Raw genomic sequence first — 21945 nt, forward strand, 5'->3', positions numbered from 1 at the left:
CACGCGCTACAAGCTCACAAACGTGTTATAAAAGCTGGTTATTCATGATGGGGCGTGTTGTGACGTCAGCGTCGGTGCGAGCGCAGCTTCCGGGACAGCTCCACCATGGCATGCTCGTGGAGCGCGTGGCGGCGCGGCTCCGTGTTTGCCGCGCGGCTCGGAAAGCAGCACTGGGCGTGTCGTTGTGCGGGCCTGTCAGCCCGGTCAGCCCGGTTCTACAGCACCAAGACGGCCCCGCAGAGACCCGCCATGGACTACCAGGTACCGCTCCTCCCCTACCGGGCCGGCACTGGCTACTACCGGCTGCTACCGGCTGCTAGCGGCTAGCCGTGCGCGCGACTGTGACACGTTAGTAGAAGATAGAGACAGAAACATGGCCGACACCGAGAGACACTGGAGGGGTTCGTGTGGTGGACCGGGACTCTAGTGGACTCTAGTGGACTCTAGTGGACTCTGTTGACCCAGTGGACACGTGGTCTGACCCTGCTGCCGGAGAGAGACTTCATGTGTAAACGAGTTGGTTCTCCTGTTGGTTCTCCTGTTGTGTGTTTTCCTGTTATTGGTTCTCCTGTGTGTTCTCCTGTTGGTTCTCCTGTTGTTGGTTCTCCTGTGTGTTCTCCTGTTGTTGGTTCTCCTGTTGTTGGTTCTCCTGTGTATTCTCCTGTTGGTTCTCCTGTGTGTTCTCCTGTTGTTGGTTCTCCTGTGTGTTCTCCTGTTGTTGGTTCTCCTGGTGTTGGTTCTCCTGTTGTTGGTTCTCCTGTGTGTTCTCCTGTTGTTGGTTCTCCTGTTGTTGGTTCTCCTGGTGTGTGTGTGAACTGAAACTACTCCAGAGCTAAAAAAAACAGTCACAAGGAGAAATACTGGCCGTGTCTCTAACCCTGACCTCTGACCCCTGACCCCCTCCTGCAGAAGGCTGTGTCTCTGACCTCTGACCCCTGGCCCTCTGCTGCAGGAGGCCGTGTCTCTAACCCTGACCTCTGACCCCTGGCCCTCTGCTGCAGGAGGCCGTGTCTCTAACCCTGACCCCCTCCTGCAGGAGGCCGTGTCTCTAACCCTGATCCCTGACCCCCTCCTGCAGGAGGCCGTGTCTCTAACCCTGACCTCTGACCCCTGGCCCTCTGCGGCAGGAGGCCGTGTCTCTAACCCTGACCCCCTCCTGCAGGAGGCCGTGTCTCTAACCCTGACCTCTGACCCCTCCTGCAGGAGGCCGTGTCTCTAACCCTGACCCCTGACCCCCTCCTGCAGGAGGCCGTGTCTCTAACCCTGACCCCTGACCCCCTCCTGCAGGAGGCCGTGTCTCTAACCCTGACCCCCTCCTGCAGGAGGCCGTGTCTCTAACCCTGACCTCTGACCCCCTCCTGCAGGAGGCCGTGTCTCTAACCCTGACCTCTGACCCCTCCTGCAGGAGGCCGTGTCTCTAACCCTGACCTCTGACCCCTCCTGCAGGAGGCCGTGTCTCTAACCCTGACCTCTGACCCCCCCCTGCAGGAGGCCGTGTCTCTAACCCTGACCCCTGACCCCCTCCTGCAGGAGGCCGTGTCTCTAACCCTGACCTCTGACCCCCCCCCCCCCTGCAGGAGGCCGTGTCTCTAACCCTGACCTCTGACCCCTGACCCCCTCCTGCAGGAGGCCGTGTGCACGCTGAACACTCTGCAGACCAACGCCAGCGTTCTGCAGCAGGTCCGACGGGAGCGCAGCCAACCGGAGCAGCTGCAGGTCATGAGGGGCTTCCTGGAGCGGGCCGGGCTCACCGTGAGTCACCGGGTCCAGACCCTGGAGCTGGGGGACTGGACCAGGACCACCTGGGGGACTGGACCACATGGGGGACTGGACCTGGACCACCTGGGGGACTGGACCACATGGGGGACTGGACCACATGGGGGACTGGAGCTGGACCACCTGGGGGACTGGACCACATGGGGGACTGGAGCTGGACCACCTGGGGGACTGGACCTGGACCACCTGGGGGACTGGAGCTGGACCACCTGGGGGACTGGACCTGGACCACCTGGGGGACTGGACCTGGACCACCTGGGGGACTGGACCTGGACCACCTGGGGGACTGGAGCTGGACCACATGGGGGACTGGAGCTGGACCACCTGGGGGACTGGACCACATGGGGGACTGGACCTGGACCACCTGGGGGACTGGACCACATGGGGGACTGGACCTGGACCACCTGGGGGACTGGAGCTGGACCACATGGGGGACTGGAGCTGGACCACCTGGGGGACTGGACCACATGGGGGGCTGGACCACCTGGGGGACTGGAGCTGGGCCACCTGGGGGACTGGAGCTGGGCCACCTGGGGGACTGGAGCTGGACCACATGGGGGACTGGAGCTGGACCACCTGGGGGACTGGACCTGGACCACCTGGGGGACTGGAGCTGGACCACCTGGGGGACTGGACCACCTGGGGGACTGGAGCTGGACCACCTGGGGGACTGGAGCTGGACCACATGGGGGACTGGAGCTGGACCACATGGGGGACTGGTCCTGGACCACATGGGGGACTGGTCCTGGACCACATGGGGGACTGGAGCTGGACCACATGGGGGACTGGTCCTGGACCACATGGGCGTGTTGTGACGTCAGCGTCGGTGCGAGCGCAGCTTGCGCGACTGTGACACGTTAGTAGAAGATGACTCTAGTGGACTCTAGTGGACTCTAGTGGACTCTGTTGACCCAGTTTGGTTCTCCTGTTGGTTCTCCTGTTGTTCTCCTGTGTGTTCTCCTGTTGGTTCTCCTGTGTGTTCTCCTGTTGTTGGTTCTCCTGTTGTTGGTTCTCCTGTGTGTTCTCCTGTTGTTGGTTCTCCTGGTGTTGGTTCTCCTGTTGTTGGTTCTCCTGTGTTCTCCTGTTGTTGGTTCTCCTGTTGTTGGTTCTCCTGGTGTGTGTGAAAAAACAGTCCCCTCCTGCAGAAGGCCGTGTCTCTAACCCTGACCTCTGACCCCTGGCCCTCTGCTGCAGGAGGCCGTGTCTCTAACCCTGACCTCCCTGCAGGAGGCCGTGTCTCTAACCTGACCTCTGACCCTGGCCCCTCCTGCAGGAGGCCGTGTCTCTAACCTGACCTCCCCTCCTGCAGGAGGCGTGTCTCTAACCCTGACCCTCCTGCAGGAGGCCGTGTCCCTCCTGCAGGAGGCCCCTGCAGGAGGCCGTGTCTCTAACCCTGACCTCTGACTCCTGCAGGAGGCCGTGTCTCTAACCCTGACCTCTGCGTGTCTCTAACCCTGACCCTGACCCTCCTGCAGGAGGCCGTGTCTCTAACCCTGACCTCTGACCCCTGCAGGAGGCCGTGTCTCTAACCCTGACCAGGCCGTGTCTCTAAGGGACTGGAGCTGGACCACCTGGGGGACTGGACCACCTGGGGGACTGGAGCTGGACCACCTGGGGGACTGGAGCTGGACCACCTGGGGGACTGGAGCTGGACCACATGGGGGACTGGACCTGGACCACCTGGGGACTGGACCTGGACCACCTGGGGGACTGGAGCTGGACCACATGGGGACTGGGACCACATGGGACTGGACCACATGGGGGACTGGACCTGGACCACCTGGGGGACTGGACCACATGGGGGACTGGTCCTGGACCACATGGGGGACTGGAGCTGGACCACATGGGGGACTGGTCCTGGACCACATGGGGGACTGGAGCTGGACCACATGGGGGACTGGTCCTGGACTTTTTGGTGGAAGGTGCAACATTTGGACGAGCAGATGATGGACGCTGCCTCAGGAAGAACATCCTCTGCTGGGCCTTCTTGGAGATGGCACTTGAGGTCCTGGGAGATGATGGAGCCATGAGGTGGTGTCATCCGCGAACTTTAGGAGCTTGACGGACTGGTGACTGGAGGTGCAGCTGTGGAGAACAGCAGGCAGAGCTGAAGTCCACAAACAGGATGAGTCCAGATGCTGGAGGATGGTCTGTGGCTTGTTGGTGGGGCTGATCTGCCTGAGCCCTCTCCAGACAGAGAGCTGCTGTTGCAGTTTCTCAGAGTACAGTCGGCATCTCTCACCGCCTTGCTAAACCTGTATTTGGACTCTGTGTACAGGTCCTTGTCCCCACTCCTGAATGCCTGGTCCTTCTGCAGTCTTAGTCTGGAGCAGGATGGAATACAGCTGTCCTCACAGAAGCTGATGTAGGAAGTTACAGCCTCTGTGTACTCATCCAGGCTGTTGCTAGCAGTCCTGAAGACATCCCAGTCAGTACGATCCTCCAGAGCCTCACTGGTCCACTTCTTGAACTTCCTCACCACAGGTTTGCAGAGCTTTAGTCTCTGCCTGTATGAGGGAATCAGATGAACCATGCCTGCTGATTGTTGTGTAGAAGGGTTTGCAGTGGATGATATTCCGTGAAACACAGAGCGGAGGATGAGGAGAAGTCTCTGTCTCTCCACCAGCAGCTGGAGTTCGTCCAGTTTGTTGCACAGTGAGCGGACGTTGGAGAGAAATATGCCCGGCAGCGCAGATCCCGTTTCCGTGGCCTCTCCGTTTACAAAATGTCTCTGGTGTAAGAGCAGCAGAAACAGTATTTAAAAACACACGGGCGACCTCGGCGCCATAACATCATGGGGGACTGGAGCTGGACCACATGGGGGACTGGTCCTGGACCACATGGGGGACTGGAGCTGGACCACCTGGGGGACTGGACCACATGCGGGACTGGAGCTGGACCACATGGTGACGGGTTCTGTGTCTCATGTTGTTGTTTGAAGGTGGAGCAACTGGACCATCTCAACATCGTCCATGTGACCGGAACCAAGGGCAAGGTGAGCCTGTGAGGGGGGGCCACCAGACTGACCTCTCTGCTCATGTAGACTGACCTCTCCTCATGTAGACTGACCTCTCTCCTCATGTAGACTGACCTCTCTCCTCATGCAGACTGACCTCTCTCCTCATGCAGACTGACCTCTCTCCTCATGCAGACTGACCTCTCTCCTCATGTAGACTGACCTCTCTGCTCATGCAGACTGACCTCTGCTCATGTAGACTGACCTCTCTGCTCATGTAGACTGACCTCTCTGCTCATGTAGACTGACCTCTCTGCTCATGCAGACTGACCTCTCCTCATGCAGACTGACCTCTCTGCTCATGCAGACTGACCTCTCTCCTCATGTAGACTGACCTCTCTGCTCATGTAGACTGACCTCTCTGCTCATGTAGACTGACCTCTCTGCTCATGCAGACTGACCTCTGCTCATGTAGACTGACCTCTCTGCTCATGTAGACTGACCTCTCTGCTCATGCAGACTGACCTCTCTGCTCATGTAGACTGACCTCTCTGCTCATGCAGACTGACCTCTCTGCTCATGTAGACTGACCTCTCTCATGCAGACTGACCTCTCTCCTCATGTAGACTGACCTCTCTCCTCATGTAGACTGACCTCTCTCCTCATGCAGACTGACCTCTCTGCTCATGTAGACTGACCTCTCTCCTCATGCAGACTGACCTCTGCTCATGTAGACTGACCTCTCTCCTCATGCAGACTGACCTCTCTGCTCATGTAGACTGACCTCTCTGCTCATGTAGACTGACCTCTCTCCTCATGCAGACTGACCTCTGCTCATGTAGACTGACCTCTCCTCATGTAGACTGACCTCTCTGCTCATGTAGACTGACCTCTCTGCTCCTCATGTAGACTGACCTCTCTGCTCCTCATGTAGACTGACCTCTCTGCTCCTCATGTAGACTGACCTCTGCTCATGCAGACTGACCTCTGCTCATGTAGACTGACCTCTCTGCTCATGTAGACTGACCTCTGCTCATGTAGACTGACCTCTCTCCTCATGTAGACTGACCTCTCTCCTCATGTAGACTGACCTCTCTGCTCATGTAGACTGACCTCTCTCCTCATGTAGACTGACCTCTCTCCTCATGTAGACTGACCTCTCCTCATGTAGACTGACCTCTCTGCTCATGTAGACTGACCTCTCTGCTCATGTAGACTGACCTCTCTGCTCATGTAGACTGACCTCTCTGCTCATGTAGACTGACCTCTCTGCTCATGTAGACTGACCTCTCTCATGTAGACTGACCTCTCTGCTCCTCATGTAGACTGACCTCTGCTCATGCAGACTGACCTCTGCTCATGTAGACTGACCTCTCCTCATGTAGACTGACCTCTGCTCATGTAGACTGACCTCTCTCCTCATGTAGACTGACCTCTCTCCTCATGTAGACTGACCTCTCTGCTCATGTAGACTGACCTCTGCTCATGTAGACTGACCTCTCTGCTCATGTAGACTGACCTCTCTCCTCATGCAGACTGACCTCTCCTCATGTAGACTGACCTCTCCTCATGTAGACTGACCTCTCCTCATGTAGACTGACCTCTCATGCAGACTGACCTCTCTGCTCATGCAGACTGACCTCTCTGCTCATGTAGACTGACCTCTCTGCTCATGTAGACTGACCTCTCCTCATGTAGACTGACCTCTCTCCTCATGTAGACTGACCTCTCTCCTCATGCAGACTGACCTCTCCTCATGTAGACTGACCTCTCTCCTCATGTAGACTGACCTCTCTGCTCATGTAGACTGACCTCTCTCCTCATGCAGACTGACCTCTCTGCTCATGTAGACTGACCTCTCTCCTCATGTAGACTGACCTCTCCTCATGCAGACTGACCTCTCCTCATGTAGACTGACCTCTCTCCTCATGTAGACTGACCTCTCCTCATGTAGACTGACCTCTGCTCATGCAGACTGACCTCTGCTCATGACTGACCTCTCTGCTCATGTAGACTGACCTCTCATGTAGACTGACCTCTCTCCTCATGCAGACTGACCTCTCTGCTCATGTAGACTGACCTCTCTGCTCATGTAGACTGACCTCTCTCCTCATGTAGACTGACCTCTCTGCTCATGTAGACTGACCTCTCTCCTCATGCAGACTGACCTCTCCTCATGTAGACTGACCTCTCTGCTCATGTAGACTGACCTCTCTCCTCATGCAGACTGACCTCTCTGCTCATGTAGACTGACCTCTCTCCTCATGTAGACTGACCTCTCTCCTCAGGCCTCTCCTCATGTAGACTGACCTCTCTGCTCATGTAGTCTGACCTCTCTCCTCATGCAGACTGACCTCTCTGCTCATGTAGACTGACCTCTCTGCTGACCTCTCTCTCAGGCCTCTCATGTGTTTCAGGGATCAACGTGTGCCTTCACCGAGCAGATCTTGAGAAGTTATGGCTTCCGCACAGGATTCTACAGGTAAACGTCCAGGAGGGAGGACGAGAGGGAGGACGAGAGGGAGGACGGGAGGGAGGACGGGAGGGAGGACGAGAGGGAGGACAAGCTCAGCCAGAAGCTTCACACGTCCTCGGCCCATTCTCCTGTTCCCTATTGACCTGACTGCATGAGAAGCCCTGGTCGGGCTGCTCTCGACGCTCCAGGCGATGGACTGACCCCAGAGCTGCTCTCGGCCTCCAGGTCTCAGGCTACTTTCACTCAGCTGGCAACAGTTATTTATATTTTGGTTGGAGGAAAATCATTTGAGTCAAGGAAGTCTTCACTGAGCTCCCCGGGAGGCCTTCTGTCTCTCTCTCTCCTGTCTGTCTGTCTCTCTCTCTCTCCTGTCTGTCTCTCTGTCCTGTCTGTCTGTCTCTGTCTCTCTCTCCTGTCTGTCTCTCTCTCTCTCTCCTGTCTCTCTCTCTCCTGTCTCTCTCTCGCTCCTGTCTCTCTCTCCTGTCTGTCTCTCTCTCTCTCTCCTGTCTGTCTCTCTCTCTCCTGTCTGTCTCTCTCTCCTGTCTCTCTCTCCTGTCTGTCTGTCTCTCTCTCTCTCTCTCTCTCCTGTCTGTCTCTCTCTCTCTCTCTCTCTCTCTCTCTCTCTCTCTCTCTCTCTCTCTCTCTCCTGTCTCTCTCCTGTCTGTCTGTCTCTCTCTCTCCTGTCTGTCTGTCTCTCTCTCCTGTGTCTCTCTCCTGTCTGTCTGTCTGTCTCTCTCTCTCTCCTGTCCTTCCTGTTGTTCAGTGAGCCCATTGGATCAGTTAGCAGCAGGCTGATCATGTGACCTGGTGACGCTCCTCTGTTGTCCTCGTTGCTCTAGTCCTCCTGGTTGATGCTCCTCTGTTGTCCTCGTTGCTCTAGTCCTCCTGGTTGACGCTCCTCTGTTGTCCTCGTTGCTCTAGTTCTCCTGGTTGACGCTCCTCTGTTGTCCTCATTGCTCTAGTTCTCCAGGTTGACGCTCCTCTGTTGTCCTCGTTGCTCTAGTCCTCCTGGTTGACGCTCCGCTGTTGTCCTCGTTGCTCTAGTCCTCCTGGTTGACGCTCCTCTGTTGTCCTCGTTGCTCTAGTTCTCCTGGTTGACGCTCCTCTGTTGTCCTCGTTGCTCTAGTCCTCCTGGTTGACGCTCCTCTGTTGTCCTCGTTGCTCTAGTTCTCCTGGTTGACGCTCCTCTGTTGTCCTCGTTGCTCTAGTCCTCCTGGTTGACGCTCCTCTGTTGTCCTCGTTGCTCTAGTCCTCCTGGTTGACGCTCCTCTGTTGTCCTCGTTGCTCTAGTCCTCCTGGTTGACGCTCCGCTGTTGTCCTCGTTGCTCTAGTCCTCCAGGTTGACGCTCCTCTGTTGTCCTCGTTGCTCTAGTCCTCCTGGTTGACGCTCCTCTGTTGTCCTCGTTGCTCTAGTTCTCCTGGTTGACGCTCCTCTGTTGTCCTCGTTGCTCTAGTTCTCCTGGTTGACGCTCCTCTGTTGTCCTCGTTGCTCTAGTCCTCCTGGTTGACGCTCCTCTGTTGTCCTCGTTGCTCTAGTCCTCCTGGTTGACGCTCCTCTGTTGTCCTCGTTGCTCTAGTCCTCCTGGTTGACGCTCCTCTGTTGTCCTCGTTGCTCTAGTCCTCCTGGTTGACACTCCTCTGTTGTCCTCGTTGCTCTAGTTCTCCTGGTTGACGCTCCTCTGTTGTCCTCGTTGCTCTAGTCCTCCTGGTTGACGCTCCTCTGTTGTCCTCGTTGCTCTAGTTCTCCTGGTTGACGCTCCTCTGTTGTCCTCGTTGCTCTAGTTCTCCTCATCTGGTTCAAGTCAGAGAGCGGATACGGATCAACGGACAGCCCATTGGAAAGGAGCTCTTCACCAAATACTTCTGGCAGGTTTACGGTCGGCTGGATGAGAGTAAGGTAGGTCGACAGGTAACTGAAGCCTCCGTCTGTTGGCCTCGTCTCGGTGTCCACCAGACCTTAGGACAGACCTCAGGACAGACCTCAGGACAGACCTCAGGACAGACCTCAGGACAGACCTCAGGACAGACCTCAGGACAGACCTCAGGACAGACCTCAGGACCAGACCTCAGGACCAGACCTCAGGACCAGACCTCAGGACCAGACCTCAGGACAGACCTCAGGACCAGACCTCAGGACAGACCTCAGGTCCAGACCTCAGGACCAGACCTCAGGACCAGACCTCAGGACCAGACCTCAGGACCAGACCTCAGGACCAGACCTCAGGACCAGACCTCAGGACAGACCTCAGGACAGACCTCAGGACAGACCTCAGGACAGACCTCAGGACAGACCTCAGGATGCCTCTGCTTACCTCAGCGTGCCGCTGGATTCTTTGAATGTTTTAGACGAATCGGGTCCTTCTTTTAAATGTCCGTGTCCTGTGAGCCATGGAGAAGGCCAGAGCAGAGGGACATGCATTGAACTGTGAAGACAACGACATGAAAGCTCCTTTCAGTCTTTGACCTCTTTGACCTCCAGGACGCCTTCGGAGGGACGATGCCTGCTTACTTCCGTTTCCTCACCATCTTGGCCTTCCATGTGTTCCTTCAGGAGAAGGTACGCTGCAGGCCTCTGGGTTAGGGAGGAGTCCATGTTGGAGATCGTTGGGCCCTGGAGCTCCGTCTCTACTCGCTTCAGTGGTGGTCCGAGGCCACGGTCTGAGGCCACGGTCAAAAGGTTTTTCCTTGCATGATGACCGTCCTCTGAACTCTTGTGTCCAGGTGGACGTGGCTGTGGTGGAAGTTGGGATCGGGGGGGCGTATGACTGCACCAACGTTATCAGGTAAGACTCCACATGAAGCTCTTTACTTCAAATATGGCCACATCTTTCATTTCTGTCCTGAACTTGTTCTAAAAGGACTTCAGATTGAACAAAGACTGTCTGTCTATAGAAGAGCACCACCATGTTGCTGGGTAGAGAATGAAGCTTCAGCACACACACACACTATTTACAAGGTCCACTTGGTTGTGGTATGAAGGACAGCGTGATTGATTGGTCGTAGTATTTATAGTCATCGTCATGTAATGGTTGATGCTGACTGCGTGGGAAGTGTCTCCAGACCGTAGAGACGTTCATCGTCTGCTGAGGATCCAGGTTCTCTCCGGTAGCCAATGGGTGCTCTTCCTCCAACAGACCGTATCGTGTTGTGCTATTGGCCAAAGTCTGAAGCCCCACTGACCACGCGAGTGCTTTGCTGTCAAATATTGACTGCCGTCCACAGTGTGGTGGGCGGAGCCTCACATTGTTGAGACATGGAGGAACACACAAAAAAAAAAATCACCGCTGAGCGAGACGCGCGCCGGCATCGGAGCTCTGGTGCGCGCGAGCCGAGAAGAGTTGTTGACGGAGGGGGTGGGGTGAGAGGTGAGAGTGTGCTCACCCGTGTGCGCGCATCACGGCAGAGCTTCGATGCCGGCGCGCGCATCGCTCTGTCGCGCGAGCCGAGAATTGTTTGGGGAGGGAGATTTCACCCTGTTATAATGGGAGGGGAAACACTGGAGTTGATAAGCGTGTCTTCTTGTCTGATCAATACGCAACTGTGAGGTGCGTGAATGGACCGAGCGGCCAGCTGCTGATCACTCACTCAACAGTCCGACCTGCATGAATTAACGGTGCGCGCATAGCGCGCCAACAATTTTTTTGGGAGCACCGAAGACCCATTTTGACCCAGGAAAAACCCTGCATGGCCAGCACCGTGTTGCTTTAATGAATGGTTCTGTAGTTGGATGCCAGATGGAACTGGACTGCTTGTTTGAGATCTTTTATTCCAGTGAATTACATTTTGATGTGATCCTCAGGGTTTTTTAATCTGTACGACATCCCTTATAGGTTTATATATTTACATTTATCTATATTCATTTATATTTATATGTCTTATATTTATTTATTTGTATTTGCATATCTGTATTTATTCATTGTGTAGGGACAGTGTGTTTGTCCTCGTTCTACTTGTTGTCCTTGAGTGCAACAGGACATCTGGACTCGTGTTTAAAGTCCAGATGACGTGGTTCTGGTGATCCCGCCTGTAGTTCTGGATTCACCATCACGCTCTCTGTGGCTCCTCAGGAGGCCGTGGGTCTGTGGCGTCTCCTCTCTGGGGATAGACCACACTCAGATTCTTGGAGACACCATTGAAAAGATCGCCTGGCAGAAAGGTGGCATCTTCAAGGTGTGTTGTCCGTGCTCATCGGTGCTGGCGTGTGATTGGTCCGTGAGCTCATTGGCTGTCATCGTGTCTTCAGTCGGGGGTTCCTGCCTTCACGGTGAAGCAGCCAGAAGACGCCATGGCGATGCTGAGGAGCAGAGCCTCAGAGATGAGCGTGAGTGGCCGGGCCCAGCGTCCCGTCAGGAGGGAGGTGTTCCTGTAATGCTCCCCCTGTGTTGCAGTGTCCTCTGTGGGTGTGTCCGGAGCTGGAGGACTACCAGGCAGACTGTGGACCTCTGTGTCTGGGCCTGGCCGGGCAGCACCAGCGCTCCAACGCCTCCCTGGCCCTCCAGCTGAGTCACGCCTGGCTGCATAAAAGATGTCTACCAGGTGGGAAGGTGACCTGCATGTCAGGGTTAGAAGACATCCACGTTACTAAGATGCTGTGTTTACCCTAAGCCGGCGCTCTTTTACCAGATGAGCTCAAACAAGTCCTGCAGACGTATTTCCAACTCTTCTCTTAACTTCGGTACCGGACTCCTTGTTCAGGGCGGGAGGAATCTGTTCCTCAACAGGAGGTGCTGCTCTCCTCACCCGAATCCTTTATCAACTGCAAACCCCTTGACTCCCCCGTGAGGCCGTTCATCTACCCTGGTCGGGGTCGACATGGAGGCACAGCGGACACTCGGCCAACAGATGCTGTGGGGAGCGGAGCGACCCGGACTCCTGAGGCGTTGTCCTTGGTGACTTCACAAAGGAAACCTCAGTCATGAACTTCCTACATACACAGCCAACCAGAGTGGAGAACATTCTGGACCACTGCTACCCCTCAACACCATGCCTATCCCATCACGACAGGCACAAAGCAACGGTCTGCTCACCTGTGAACCCAAGGCTAACGCTAGCTCACTGAACCCAAGGCTAACGCTAGCTCACTGAACCCAAGGCTAACGCTAGCTCACTGAACCCAAGGCTAACGCTAGCTCACTGAACCCAAGGCTAACGCTAGCTCACTGAACCCAAGGCTAACGCTAGCTCACTGAACCCAAGGCTAACGCTAGCTCACTGAACCCAAGGCTAACGCTAGCTCACTGAACCCAAGGCTAACGCTAGCTCACAAAACCCAAGGCTAACGCTAGCTCACTGAACCCAAGGCTAACGCTAGCTCACTGAACCCAAGGCTAACGCTAGCTCACTGAACCCAAGGCTAACGCTAGCTCACTGAACCCAAGGCTAACACTAGCTCACTGAACCCAAGGCTAACGCTAGCGCACTGAACCCAAGGCTAACGCTAGCTCACTGAACCCAAGGCTAACGCTAGCTCACTGAACCCAAGGCTAACGCTAGCTCACTGAACCCAAGGCTAACGTTAGCTCACTGAACCCAAGGCTAACGCTAGCTCACTGAACCCAAGGCTAACGCTAGCGCACTGAACCCAAGGCTAACGCTAGCTCACTGAACCAGAACAGCCCCTGCAGAGCGGCAGCGTGTCGTCACCTACCAAAGACCAGCCCTTTTATTTTGGGTAAACATGTTATTTCTATTGAGCTTGAGGTCAGAACCGTATGAGTTGTATTTTGATGCAAGGACATGTGCATTAGCTGGAATGTAGCACAACATGGACATGAACAAGCAGTGCTCTGTTGTCATTGTGGGTCCAAAGTGATATCTTAGGACCATCAGAGTGTAACAGGAACTAATGTCCTTGTTCTTTGAACCAAGACGGCGGCCCTAAAATGAAGAGATCAATGATTGTGATCTCAACGTTGATCAAAATAATCGTGCAGCCCCACTCTGGACCCCCGGCGACGAGTCAACAGACCGCCTCGGCGTTCAGGCATCTTCATCGCCTCCTGGACTCACGCCATCATCTCCGTCCCAACGAGCACAGATCACCCTCTGGTCATGAAGTCCACCTCAAAGCCCTCGCCGACTGACATCTGGACCCCCTTCTCCGACTGAGCCAACAGAGCTCGTCCTGCAGCAGAGATACAGACCATGAAGATGATGAAGATGATGGTGTTAAAGGCAGAGCTGAAGTCCGGCTGCTGGAGCGTGAAGTGAAGGGCCCGTTTGCCCAAGCACTTTATTTCATATTCTTCTGTACATTTAATGGTTCAGTTGTTGCTCCATGTTGTCTCTTGTTGCTCCTCGTCTGGGTTAGTATGAAGCTCACGCTCCGTCAGACTGAACCCTGTCCTCAACAGATCAGAGCTGCCCCTCCCCCGGCCAGCAGGACGCAGAGCTGCGTCTGGCGGCGCCCTTCAAGCCCAGCGCCATCACGCTGAGAGGTGAGTCACATGTCCTCCTGGTTACCCTGAGGGAGTCACATGTCCTCCTGGTCGCCCTGAGGGAGTCACATGTCCTCCTGGTCGCCCTGAGGGAGTCACATGTCCTCCTGGTCACCCTGAGGGAGTCACATGTCCTCCTGGTCACCCTGAGGGAGTCACATGTCCTCCTGGTCACCCTGAGGGAGTCACATGTCCTCCTGGTCACCCTGAGAGGTGAGTCACATGTCCTCCTGCTCGCCCTGAGGGAGTCACATGTCCTCCTGGTCACCCTGAGGGAGTCACGTGTCCTCCTGGTCGCCCTGAGGGAGTCACATGTCCTCCTGGTCACTCTGAGGGAGTCACATGTCCTCCTGGTCACTCTGAGGGAGTCACGTGTCCTCCTGGTCGCCCTGAGGGAGTCACGTGTCCTCCTGGTCGCCCTGAGGGAGTCACGTGTCCTCCTGGTCGCTCTGAGGGAGTCACATGTCCTCCTGGTCACCCTGAGGGAGTCACATGTCCTCCTGGTCACCCTGAGGGAGTCACATGTCCTCCTGGTCGCTCTGAGGGAGTCACATGTCCTCCTGGTCACCCTGAGGGAGTCGCATGTCCTCCTGGTCGCCCTGAGGGAGTCACATGTCCTCCTGGTCACCCTGAGAGGTGAGTCACATGTCCTCCTGGTCGCCCTGAGGGAGTCACATGTCCTCCTGGTCACCCTGAGAGGTGAGTCACATGTCCTCCTGGTCGCCCTGAGGGAGTCACATGTCCTCCTGGTCACTCTGAGGGAGTCACATGTCCTCCTGGTCACTCTGAGGGAGTCACATGTCCTCCTGGTCACCCTGAGAGGTGAGTCACATGTCCTCCTGGTCGCCCTGAGGGAGTCACATGTCCTCCTGGTCACCCTGAGGGAGTCACATGTCCTCCTGGTCACTCTGAGGGAGTCACATGTCCTCCTGGTCACCCTGAGGGAGTCACATGTCCTCCTGCTCGCCCTGAGGGAGTCACATGTCCTCCTGGTCGCCCTGAGGGAGTCACATGTCCTCCTGGTCGCCCTGAGGGAGTCACATGTCCTCCTGGTCACCCTGAGGGAGTCACATGTCCTCCTGGTCACCCTGAGAGGTGAGTCACATGTCCTCCTGCTCGCCCTGAGGGAGTCACATGTCCTCCTGGTCGCCCTGAGGGAGTCACATGTCCTCCTGGTCACCCTGAGGGAGTCACATGTCCTCCTGGTCACCCTGAGGGAGTCACGTGTCCTCCTGGTCGCTCTGAGGGAGTCACATGTCCTCCTGGTCGCTCTGAGGGAGTCACATGTCCTCCTGGTCGCTCTGAGGGAGTCACATGTCCTCCTGGTCGCCCTGAGAGGTGAGTCACATGTCCTCCTGGTCGCCCTGAGGGAGTCACATGTCCTCCTGCTCGCCCTGAGGGAGTCACATGTCCTCCTGGTCGCCCTGAGGGAGTCACATGTCCTCCTGGTCGCCCTGAGGGAGTCACATGTCCTCCTGGTCACCCTGAGAGGTGAGTCACATGTCCTCCTGGTCACCCTGAGGGAGTCACATGTCCTCCTGGTCACCCTGAGGGAGTCACATGTCCTCCTGCTCGCCCTGAGAGGTGAGTCACATGTCCTCCTGCTCGCCCTGAGGGAGTCACATGTCCTCCTGGTCACCCTGAGGGAGTCACATGTCCTCCTGGTCACCCTGAGGGAGTCACATGTCCTCCTGGTCACCCTGAGGGAGTCACATGTCCTCCTGGTCGCCCTGAGGGAGTCACATGTCCTCCTGGTCGCCCTGAGAGGTGAGTCACATGTCCTCCTGGTCACCCTGAGAGGTGAGTCACATGTCCTCCTGGTCACCCTGAGGGAGTCACATGTCCTCCTGGTCGCCCTGAGGGAGTCACATGTCCTCCTGGTCGCCCTGAGGGAGTCACATGTCCTCCTGGTCACTCTGAGGGAGTCACATGTCCTCCTGGTCGCCCTGAGGGAGTCACGTGTCCTCCTGGTCGCCCTGAGGGAGTCACGTGTCCTCCTGGTCGCCCTGAGGGAGTCACGTGTCCTCCTGGTCACCCTGAGGGAGTCACATGTCCTCCTGCTCGCCCTGAGGGAGTCACATGTCCTCCTGGTCGCCCTGAGGGAGTCACATGTCCTCCTGGTCGCTCTGAGGGAGTCACATGTCCTCCTGGTCGCCCTGAGGGAGTCACATGTCCTCCTGGTCGCCCTGAGGGAGTCACGTGTCCTCCTGGTCGCCCTGAGGGAGTCACGTGTCCTCCTGGTCGCCCTGAGGGAGTCACGTGTCCTCCTGGTCGCCCTGAGGGAGTCACATGTCCTCCTGGAGGACGTAGAAGACATCTACCTATTCGGAACTATGATTACAGGATTTCTGCTGTTTGGATTTGGTGCTGCCCTGGCTTATCGGAAAATTAAGGAAACGGTGACAGCTGTAAAAAGCCCCCTAAGGCTGCCCGACATGATTGACGCGTTGGGTAGAGTTGTTGGCACTCAGACTGTGGCATTAAACCGCCAGAATGATAACATCGTGGAGAAGCTGACGGCTCTGCAAATGAAAGTGGATCGATTTGAAATTCTATTGGCAAACGGGAGGAAGATGGAGGAATAGTGGTTGCGCAAAAAATGCAGCTACTGGAAGACCAAACAATCCCAATCTTATCTGCTTTCGGCTCCCTTACCCGGACGGGCCTTGGCCAAGGCCGTTACTGGAACAACAACTCCCCCGAAGATCACTGAAACGAGAATCTCTCATTCCTTTCCCCCTATCCACAGACACCTGTGGTTGTTTTCTCCCAGGACCTTTCAAGGCTATCTCCATGGCAACGACCATCTTGCGGACTGAGAACTCTGTCTGTTGTGGCCTGGGGGAGGACGACATACCAGAACACGCACACAAACTTTCAATAATACTGATTCGCATTCACTACCCCCCTCCCCCCATCCCACGCCTTCGCCTGCTTTTCACCCCCAGTGTGACCGGACGGGCTGTGCTGGCGCTGCTGTGTTGGCGCCGGACCGGCTGGCTGCTTGTCGGTGCTGGTTACCTTCTGCCCCCAATGGATGGGCTTAGATCACCCAGTTGTTGGATTACCTCCTCCCCTTCCTACCGTTGCAAGTCATGTCTAAATTGTAGGTGCTTATGTGCTACGGGGTTTTTTTGCTGCTCCACACTGTACCCCTCTCGGGGCATAGTCGGGGGGTTGGTGTTTTTTCTCGCCTTCTTCCCTCATGTTATGCTGTAATCTTTCATCCACCCTTTCTTGTAATTTCGATGCTTTTGTACCTGTACTCTGGCAAACGACAAATAAATATATCAATCAATCAATCAATCAATCCTCCTAGTCGCCCTGAGGGAGTCACGTGTCCTCCTGGTCGCCCTGAGGGAGTCACATGTCCTCCTGGTCGCTCTGAGGGAGTCACATGTCCTCCTGGTCGCCCTGAGGGAGTCACATGTCCTCCTGGTCGCTCTGAGGGAGTCACATGTCCTCCTGGTCGCCCTGAGGGAGTCACATGTCCTCCTGGTCGCCCTGAGGGAGTCACATGTCCTCCTGGTCGCTCTGAGGGAGTCACATGTCCTCCTGGTCACTCTGAGGGAGTCACATGTCCTCCTGGTCACACTGAGGGAGTCACATGTCCTCCTGGTCACTCTGAGGGAGTCACATGTCCTCCTGGTCGCTCTGAGGGAGTCACATGTCCTCCTGGTCGCCCTGAGGGAGTCACATGTCCTCCTGGTCGCTCTGAGGGAGTCACATGTCCTCCTGGTCGCCCTGAGGGAGTCACATGTCCTCCTGGTCGCCCTGAGGGAGTCACATGTCCTCCTGGTCACTCTGAGGGAGTCACATGTCCTCCTGGTCACCCTGAGGGAGTCACATGTCCTCATGGTCACTCTGAGGGAGTCACATGTCCTCATGGTCACTCTGAGGGAGTCACATGTCCTCATGGTCACTCTGCGGTGATGAGCCCCACCAGCGTTGTGGTGGGTCAGCAGGGTGAAGAGCAGTGGGCCCAGCACACCGCCCTGAGGGACTCCGGTGCTCAGTGTGCTGCTACTCCAGGTGTTGAGGCTTGTAGTCCATGAGGGTCTGGATGCCAGCCACAGGCTTGTGGTCCATGAGGGTCTGGATGCCAGCCACAGGCTCCGTGTGGCTCTGTTCTCTCTGAAGTGGTGGTCTTGTGTCGTCTTGTTTTCCTGGGGGGACCGGTTGGCTCTCGCTCTTCATCCCCGGCTCTGAAGGACTCGTTTCTGGCCCTCGGAGCCGGTGGACTTCCCCGTCAGCGATGGCTTCTGGTTAGCCCGAGTGGAGGTGGTCTAATGCAGTGGTTCTCAAACTGTGGGGCGCTCCCCTCTAGTGGTCGCAGGAGGAAATGCAGAAAGTTTACAGACGGTCATCAATACATGTGGCCTGGAGCTTCTTGGACATGTTGATGTTACGGTGGGCACGAGACTCGCTGATTCTTGGCGTTTTGCCAAAAGACAATCTTGAGAGTGGCTTTTGTGCTTCAGCCCTTCAAAATAAGAGCTCGACATTGTGTGTGAATTGAGTGGCTTTTCTGCTTCAGCCCTTCAAAATAAGAGCTCGACATTGAGCGTGAATTGAGTGGCTTTTCTGCTTCAGCCCTTCAAAATAAGAGCTCGACATTGAGCATGAATTGAGAGTGGCCGTATCAAGCCTGCGACCCCATAGCAGCCACTAATACCACAATACTAATACCAGATTACAGGGTGGCGGAATTTTCGTCTACCTACTATTGAAGTCTCCTCCCCCCCCCCGTCGACAACGCTAATCTTAAACTTAAGCTTAGGGCACCAACATGGCTAGCGGCACTAGTCCCGCCCCCTGAAGCTGTAAACCTAGGGGAAACACTGAATACTAATACAAGTTGACACGCATATCTGCACATTTTTTCCGCGCAGGTTGAAGGTATTGTTTTGAAAATGTATTCAGTATAAAATTCATTATTGCCAAATATTTGTTTAGTTTTTCACAGGTTTCACTTTATTGCTATGTTGAAAAGGTATTCGGTGTAAAACCGGTTAATGCAGCCGCAATACCCTATGCTCGTGTCCCTGTAGCCGTGTGGTCTCTCAGGATGTTCTGGTCTGTTCAGGTCTGGCGGACACCGAGTGGCCCGGCAGGAACCAGACCCTGAAGCACGGAGCCGTGTCCTACTTCCTGGATGGAGCGCACACCATGCGCAGCATGCAGGCCTGTGTGGCCTGGTTCAGAGAGACGGCCGCGCAGCATGAACACACCGCACGGTGAGTCGTCAGCCTGGTGGTGGGGAGAGGCACTGCAGGAGGGCAGCACCCTGACTCCCTCCTGGTGGTGGGGAGAGGCACTGCAGGAGGGCAGCACCCTGACTCCCTCCTGGTGGTGGGGAGAGGCACTGCAGGAGGGCAGCACCCTGTCCCGTGTCTCTTCCTGCCCTCAGACAGTGAAGCCGCTGCTTGAGTGCAGACTCCCCTCACAGACCACATGTTGGACCTGGTGACATGAGGCTGAGGCCCAGCGGGTCCTCCGGGTGTCTCCACAGGGGACATGAGTCTGGTGGGAGAGCTGATGCAGGGCCATGTGTGTGTTGCAGGGGGCCCGTGGCCAGAGTGGTGCTGTTCAATGCCACCGGAGAGAGAGACTCTGCCGCCATGCTGAAGCTGCTGCTGGTGAGGACAGCGCCACACAGTCGCCCCCCTGGACAGTTCAGGGATGGGCTGCATGTGTGTATTTATATATACATGTGTGTGTATAAATGTATGTTTTATTGCCCATGTTACTTGCTACAGGAGATCTTCAGGATTTCACTGATTCGTAAATGTCATTGTTTTTAAGAACGAAGACCAAATTCTTCTTTCTGATTGGCTCTTCCTCCTCCGGCCATACTTGAGATGAATCACGTGACCATTAGACCGCTGACCTCCAATGTTATTGGACGTCTTATTATTCACATTAGACTTGGAGCCTTTTTACTCTTCTAAAGTGTAATGATATGGACGTACGTATTTGAGGCTGTAAACGCTTTAGTGAGGACCGTTGGTTAATCTGTCACCTGATTGGAGGATGAAACTGAACCCTGACTCACGGCTGACTTCCTCTTTTCAGCCGTGTCATTTTGATTTTGCCGTGTTCTGCCCAAACATCACTGAAGACATCGCGTCCTGCGACGCAGGTGAGTCTCTGGAGCTGGTTCACCTGGGCCAGAGGAAAGGTTCAGCCACGTTGGGGGTCACTGGGGTCCACAGGGTTCCTCTCTGAGCTGACGAGTGAAGGCTCCGGTCCAGTTGTAGAAGGTTCTTTATGAAGAATCCGTTGGTCTCCATCCCGACACAACCAACCTCCGCTTGATGACATCACTTTAGCCCACTGCTCCTTAATAACTAAGGATGGGTTAAATGCAGAGAACTAATTTCCCCTTGGGGATTAATAAAAGTGTATATATATTTTTTTTTAAATACAACAGTCATTTTAAAATGAAGAATAACGAAAGCCAATAAGCACATTTTCCTAAAAGTAGAACTGTTGCTCGTCTCCACTGAAGAGCGATTTGAAAAGGGTCCTTCCTGTCGTACTTTATTCTGGTCCTGTGAACATTATTGTGGTGGTTTTGTTTCCCAAGTGAACCAGAACCCCGCTGACCGTAGTCCTCCTCCCCTCAGACCAGCAGAACTTCAACGTCTCGGTGGAGAACATGTTGACGCGCTGCCTGGACAACGAGAGGAGCTGGCATCTCCACAAAGGTCCTCAGCTGCTCATCGAAGGCCTGGACCCGGTCCCTGAAAGGAAGACCGACACCCTGGTCTTCCCCTGCATCCTCAGCGCCCTCCAGTGGATCACCCAGGGCAGAGACCCGGTGCTGGCCGGCTCGGCCAAGAGGGACTTCCCCGTGAAAGCCAGCATCCGGGCCAAAGCGGCTCCGCTGTGCGACGCGGCCGAGATCCACATCCTGGTCACCGGGAGCCTCCACCTGGTGGGAGGAGTCCTCAAACACCTGGACCCGGCGTCCTCCAGGTGAACGACCACGTCGACTTCAAACGGTTTACATGTTGCTTTGTGGAAGAAATCTGAGGACAGTGACTTCAGGTGTGTACCTGAGTGGGATTAGCTCCCCCCGGGTATCCGATGCTAAGCTTCACCCAGAGCCTTACAGATGAACATCTCTCGTCTTACTTGACGCCAAATCTGTTTCCGTGGACTGCGGCGCGTACGTTGCCTTCACTGACGCCACGAGCTCGGGGCTCGTTTTTACAATATTACATTAATTGCACAAAAACAGCTTCATGGAGTTGAGTTTTTTGGTTATCTACTTGTAACTCTAAACATTTCCTTTCATTTGGCCTTGACTCTTCTGTTTCATACACGTTTCGTTGTCTTGACGTGTACATCCCGTAACGGTGTTACCAGATGGATACGGGCGACTAAATCTAATTCTATATATAGTATTTAAATGACCCTAACATACAGTTATTGTACCATTTTGAAAGATATTAAAACTATAAAGTACTCGGCCTAATGTGTACCTATGTATTTGAGTCTTATGTTGTCATGGCGACTCCATGTGAGGTCATGAGTTTGAATGGAAGTTCATTCACATCCATCCTGTGACCTCAGCTGAGTTTAACCTCCAAATCAAGAAGAAAATGCACTTGAATGGAACTTGTCACTTTCTTTAAAATGAGTCAATAAAATCTAGATAATGAAATTGCATCCCTCGTTATTTGGAAATGTTGAATGTTCATAAAAAATGAAGCACGGACGTGTTTATGCTCGTATAACTGGTGTATACAATAATCCTGACGTCTACCTTTTGATCACATTTCAATTTGTTATTTTTGTATAGCCCAAAATCACAAACTCCTGAGGGCTTTACGATCTGTACACAGACATCCTGACCTTTGACCTCACAGGCTCAGGAACGATGGCAAGAACCCTTCAGGAGAGCAACAGAGGATCACGTGACCAGATGAACAATAGATGTCATGTGACCAGATGAACAATAGATGTCATGTGACTAGATGAACAATAGATGTCATGTGACCAGATGAACAATAGATGTCATGTGACCTGATGAACAATAGATGTCATATGACCAGATGAACAATAGATGTCATGTGACCAGGTGAACAATAGATGTCATGTGACTAGATGAACAATAGATGTCATGTGACCTGATGAACAATAGATGTCATGTGACCAGATGAACAATAGATGTCATGTGACCAGATGAACAATAGATGTCATGTGACCAGATGAATACTAGATGTCATGTGACTAGATGAACAATAGATGTCATGTGACTAGATGAACAATAGATGTCATGTGACCAGATG

The 21945-nt window shown here is 54.7% G+C and overlaps 1 protein-coding gene across 4 annotated transcripts; it reads left to right on the top strand.

The window, feature by feature from the left end:
• Positions 1–70: 70 nt before the first annotated feature.
• On the top strand, positions 71–21317 carry fpgs (folylpolyglutamate synthase). Of its 4 annotated transcripts, none has more exons than XM_056432259.1 (15): positions 71–261; positions 1627–1752; positions 4718–4771; positions 7132–7214; positions 8991–9105; positions 9688–9765; positions 9930–9991; positions 11276–11378; positions 11452–11529; positions 11597–11744; positions 13562–13645; positions 18732–18882; positions 19209–19284; positions 19721–19787; positions 20275–21317. In XM_056432259.1, the coding sequence occupies exons 1-15, from the start codon at positions 106–108 to the stop codon at positions 20628–20630; spliced, it is 1737 nt and encodes a 578-aa protein (XP_056288234.1). In that variant the 5' UTR covers positions 71–105; the 3' UTR covers positions 20631–21317. The 4 variants fall into 4 exon arrangements, with proteins under 4 accessions (XP_056288234.1, XP_056288235.1, XP_056288236.1 ...); XM_056432260.1 differs by having other exon boundaries at positions 7150–7214; XM_056432261.1 differs by having other exon boundaries at positions 96–261; positions 7205–7214.
• Positions 21318–21945: the final 628 nt, after the last annotated feature.

Source organism: Pseudoliparis swirei, chromosome 15, assembly GCF_029220125.1.
Source record: "Pseudoliparis swirei isolate HS2019 ecotype Mariana Trench chromosome 15, NWPU_hadal_v1, whole genome shotgun sequence".
NCBI classification, from domain to species: domain Eukaryota; kingdom Metazoa; phylum Chordata; class Actinopteri; order Perciformes; family Liparidae; genus Pseudoliparis; species Pseudoliparis swirei.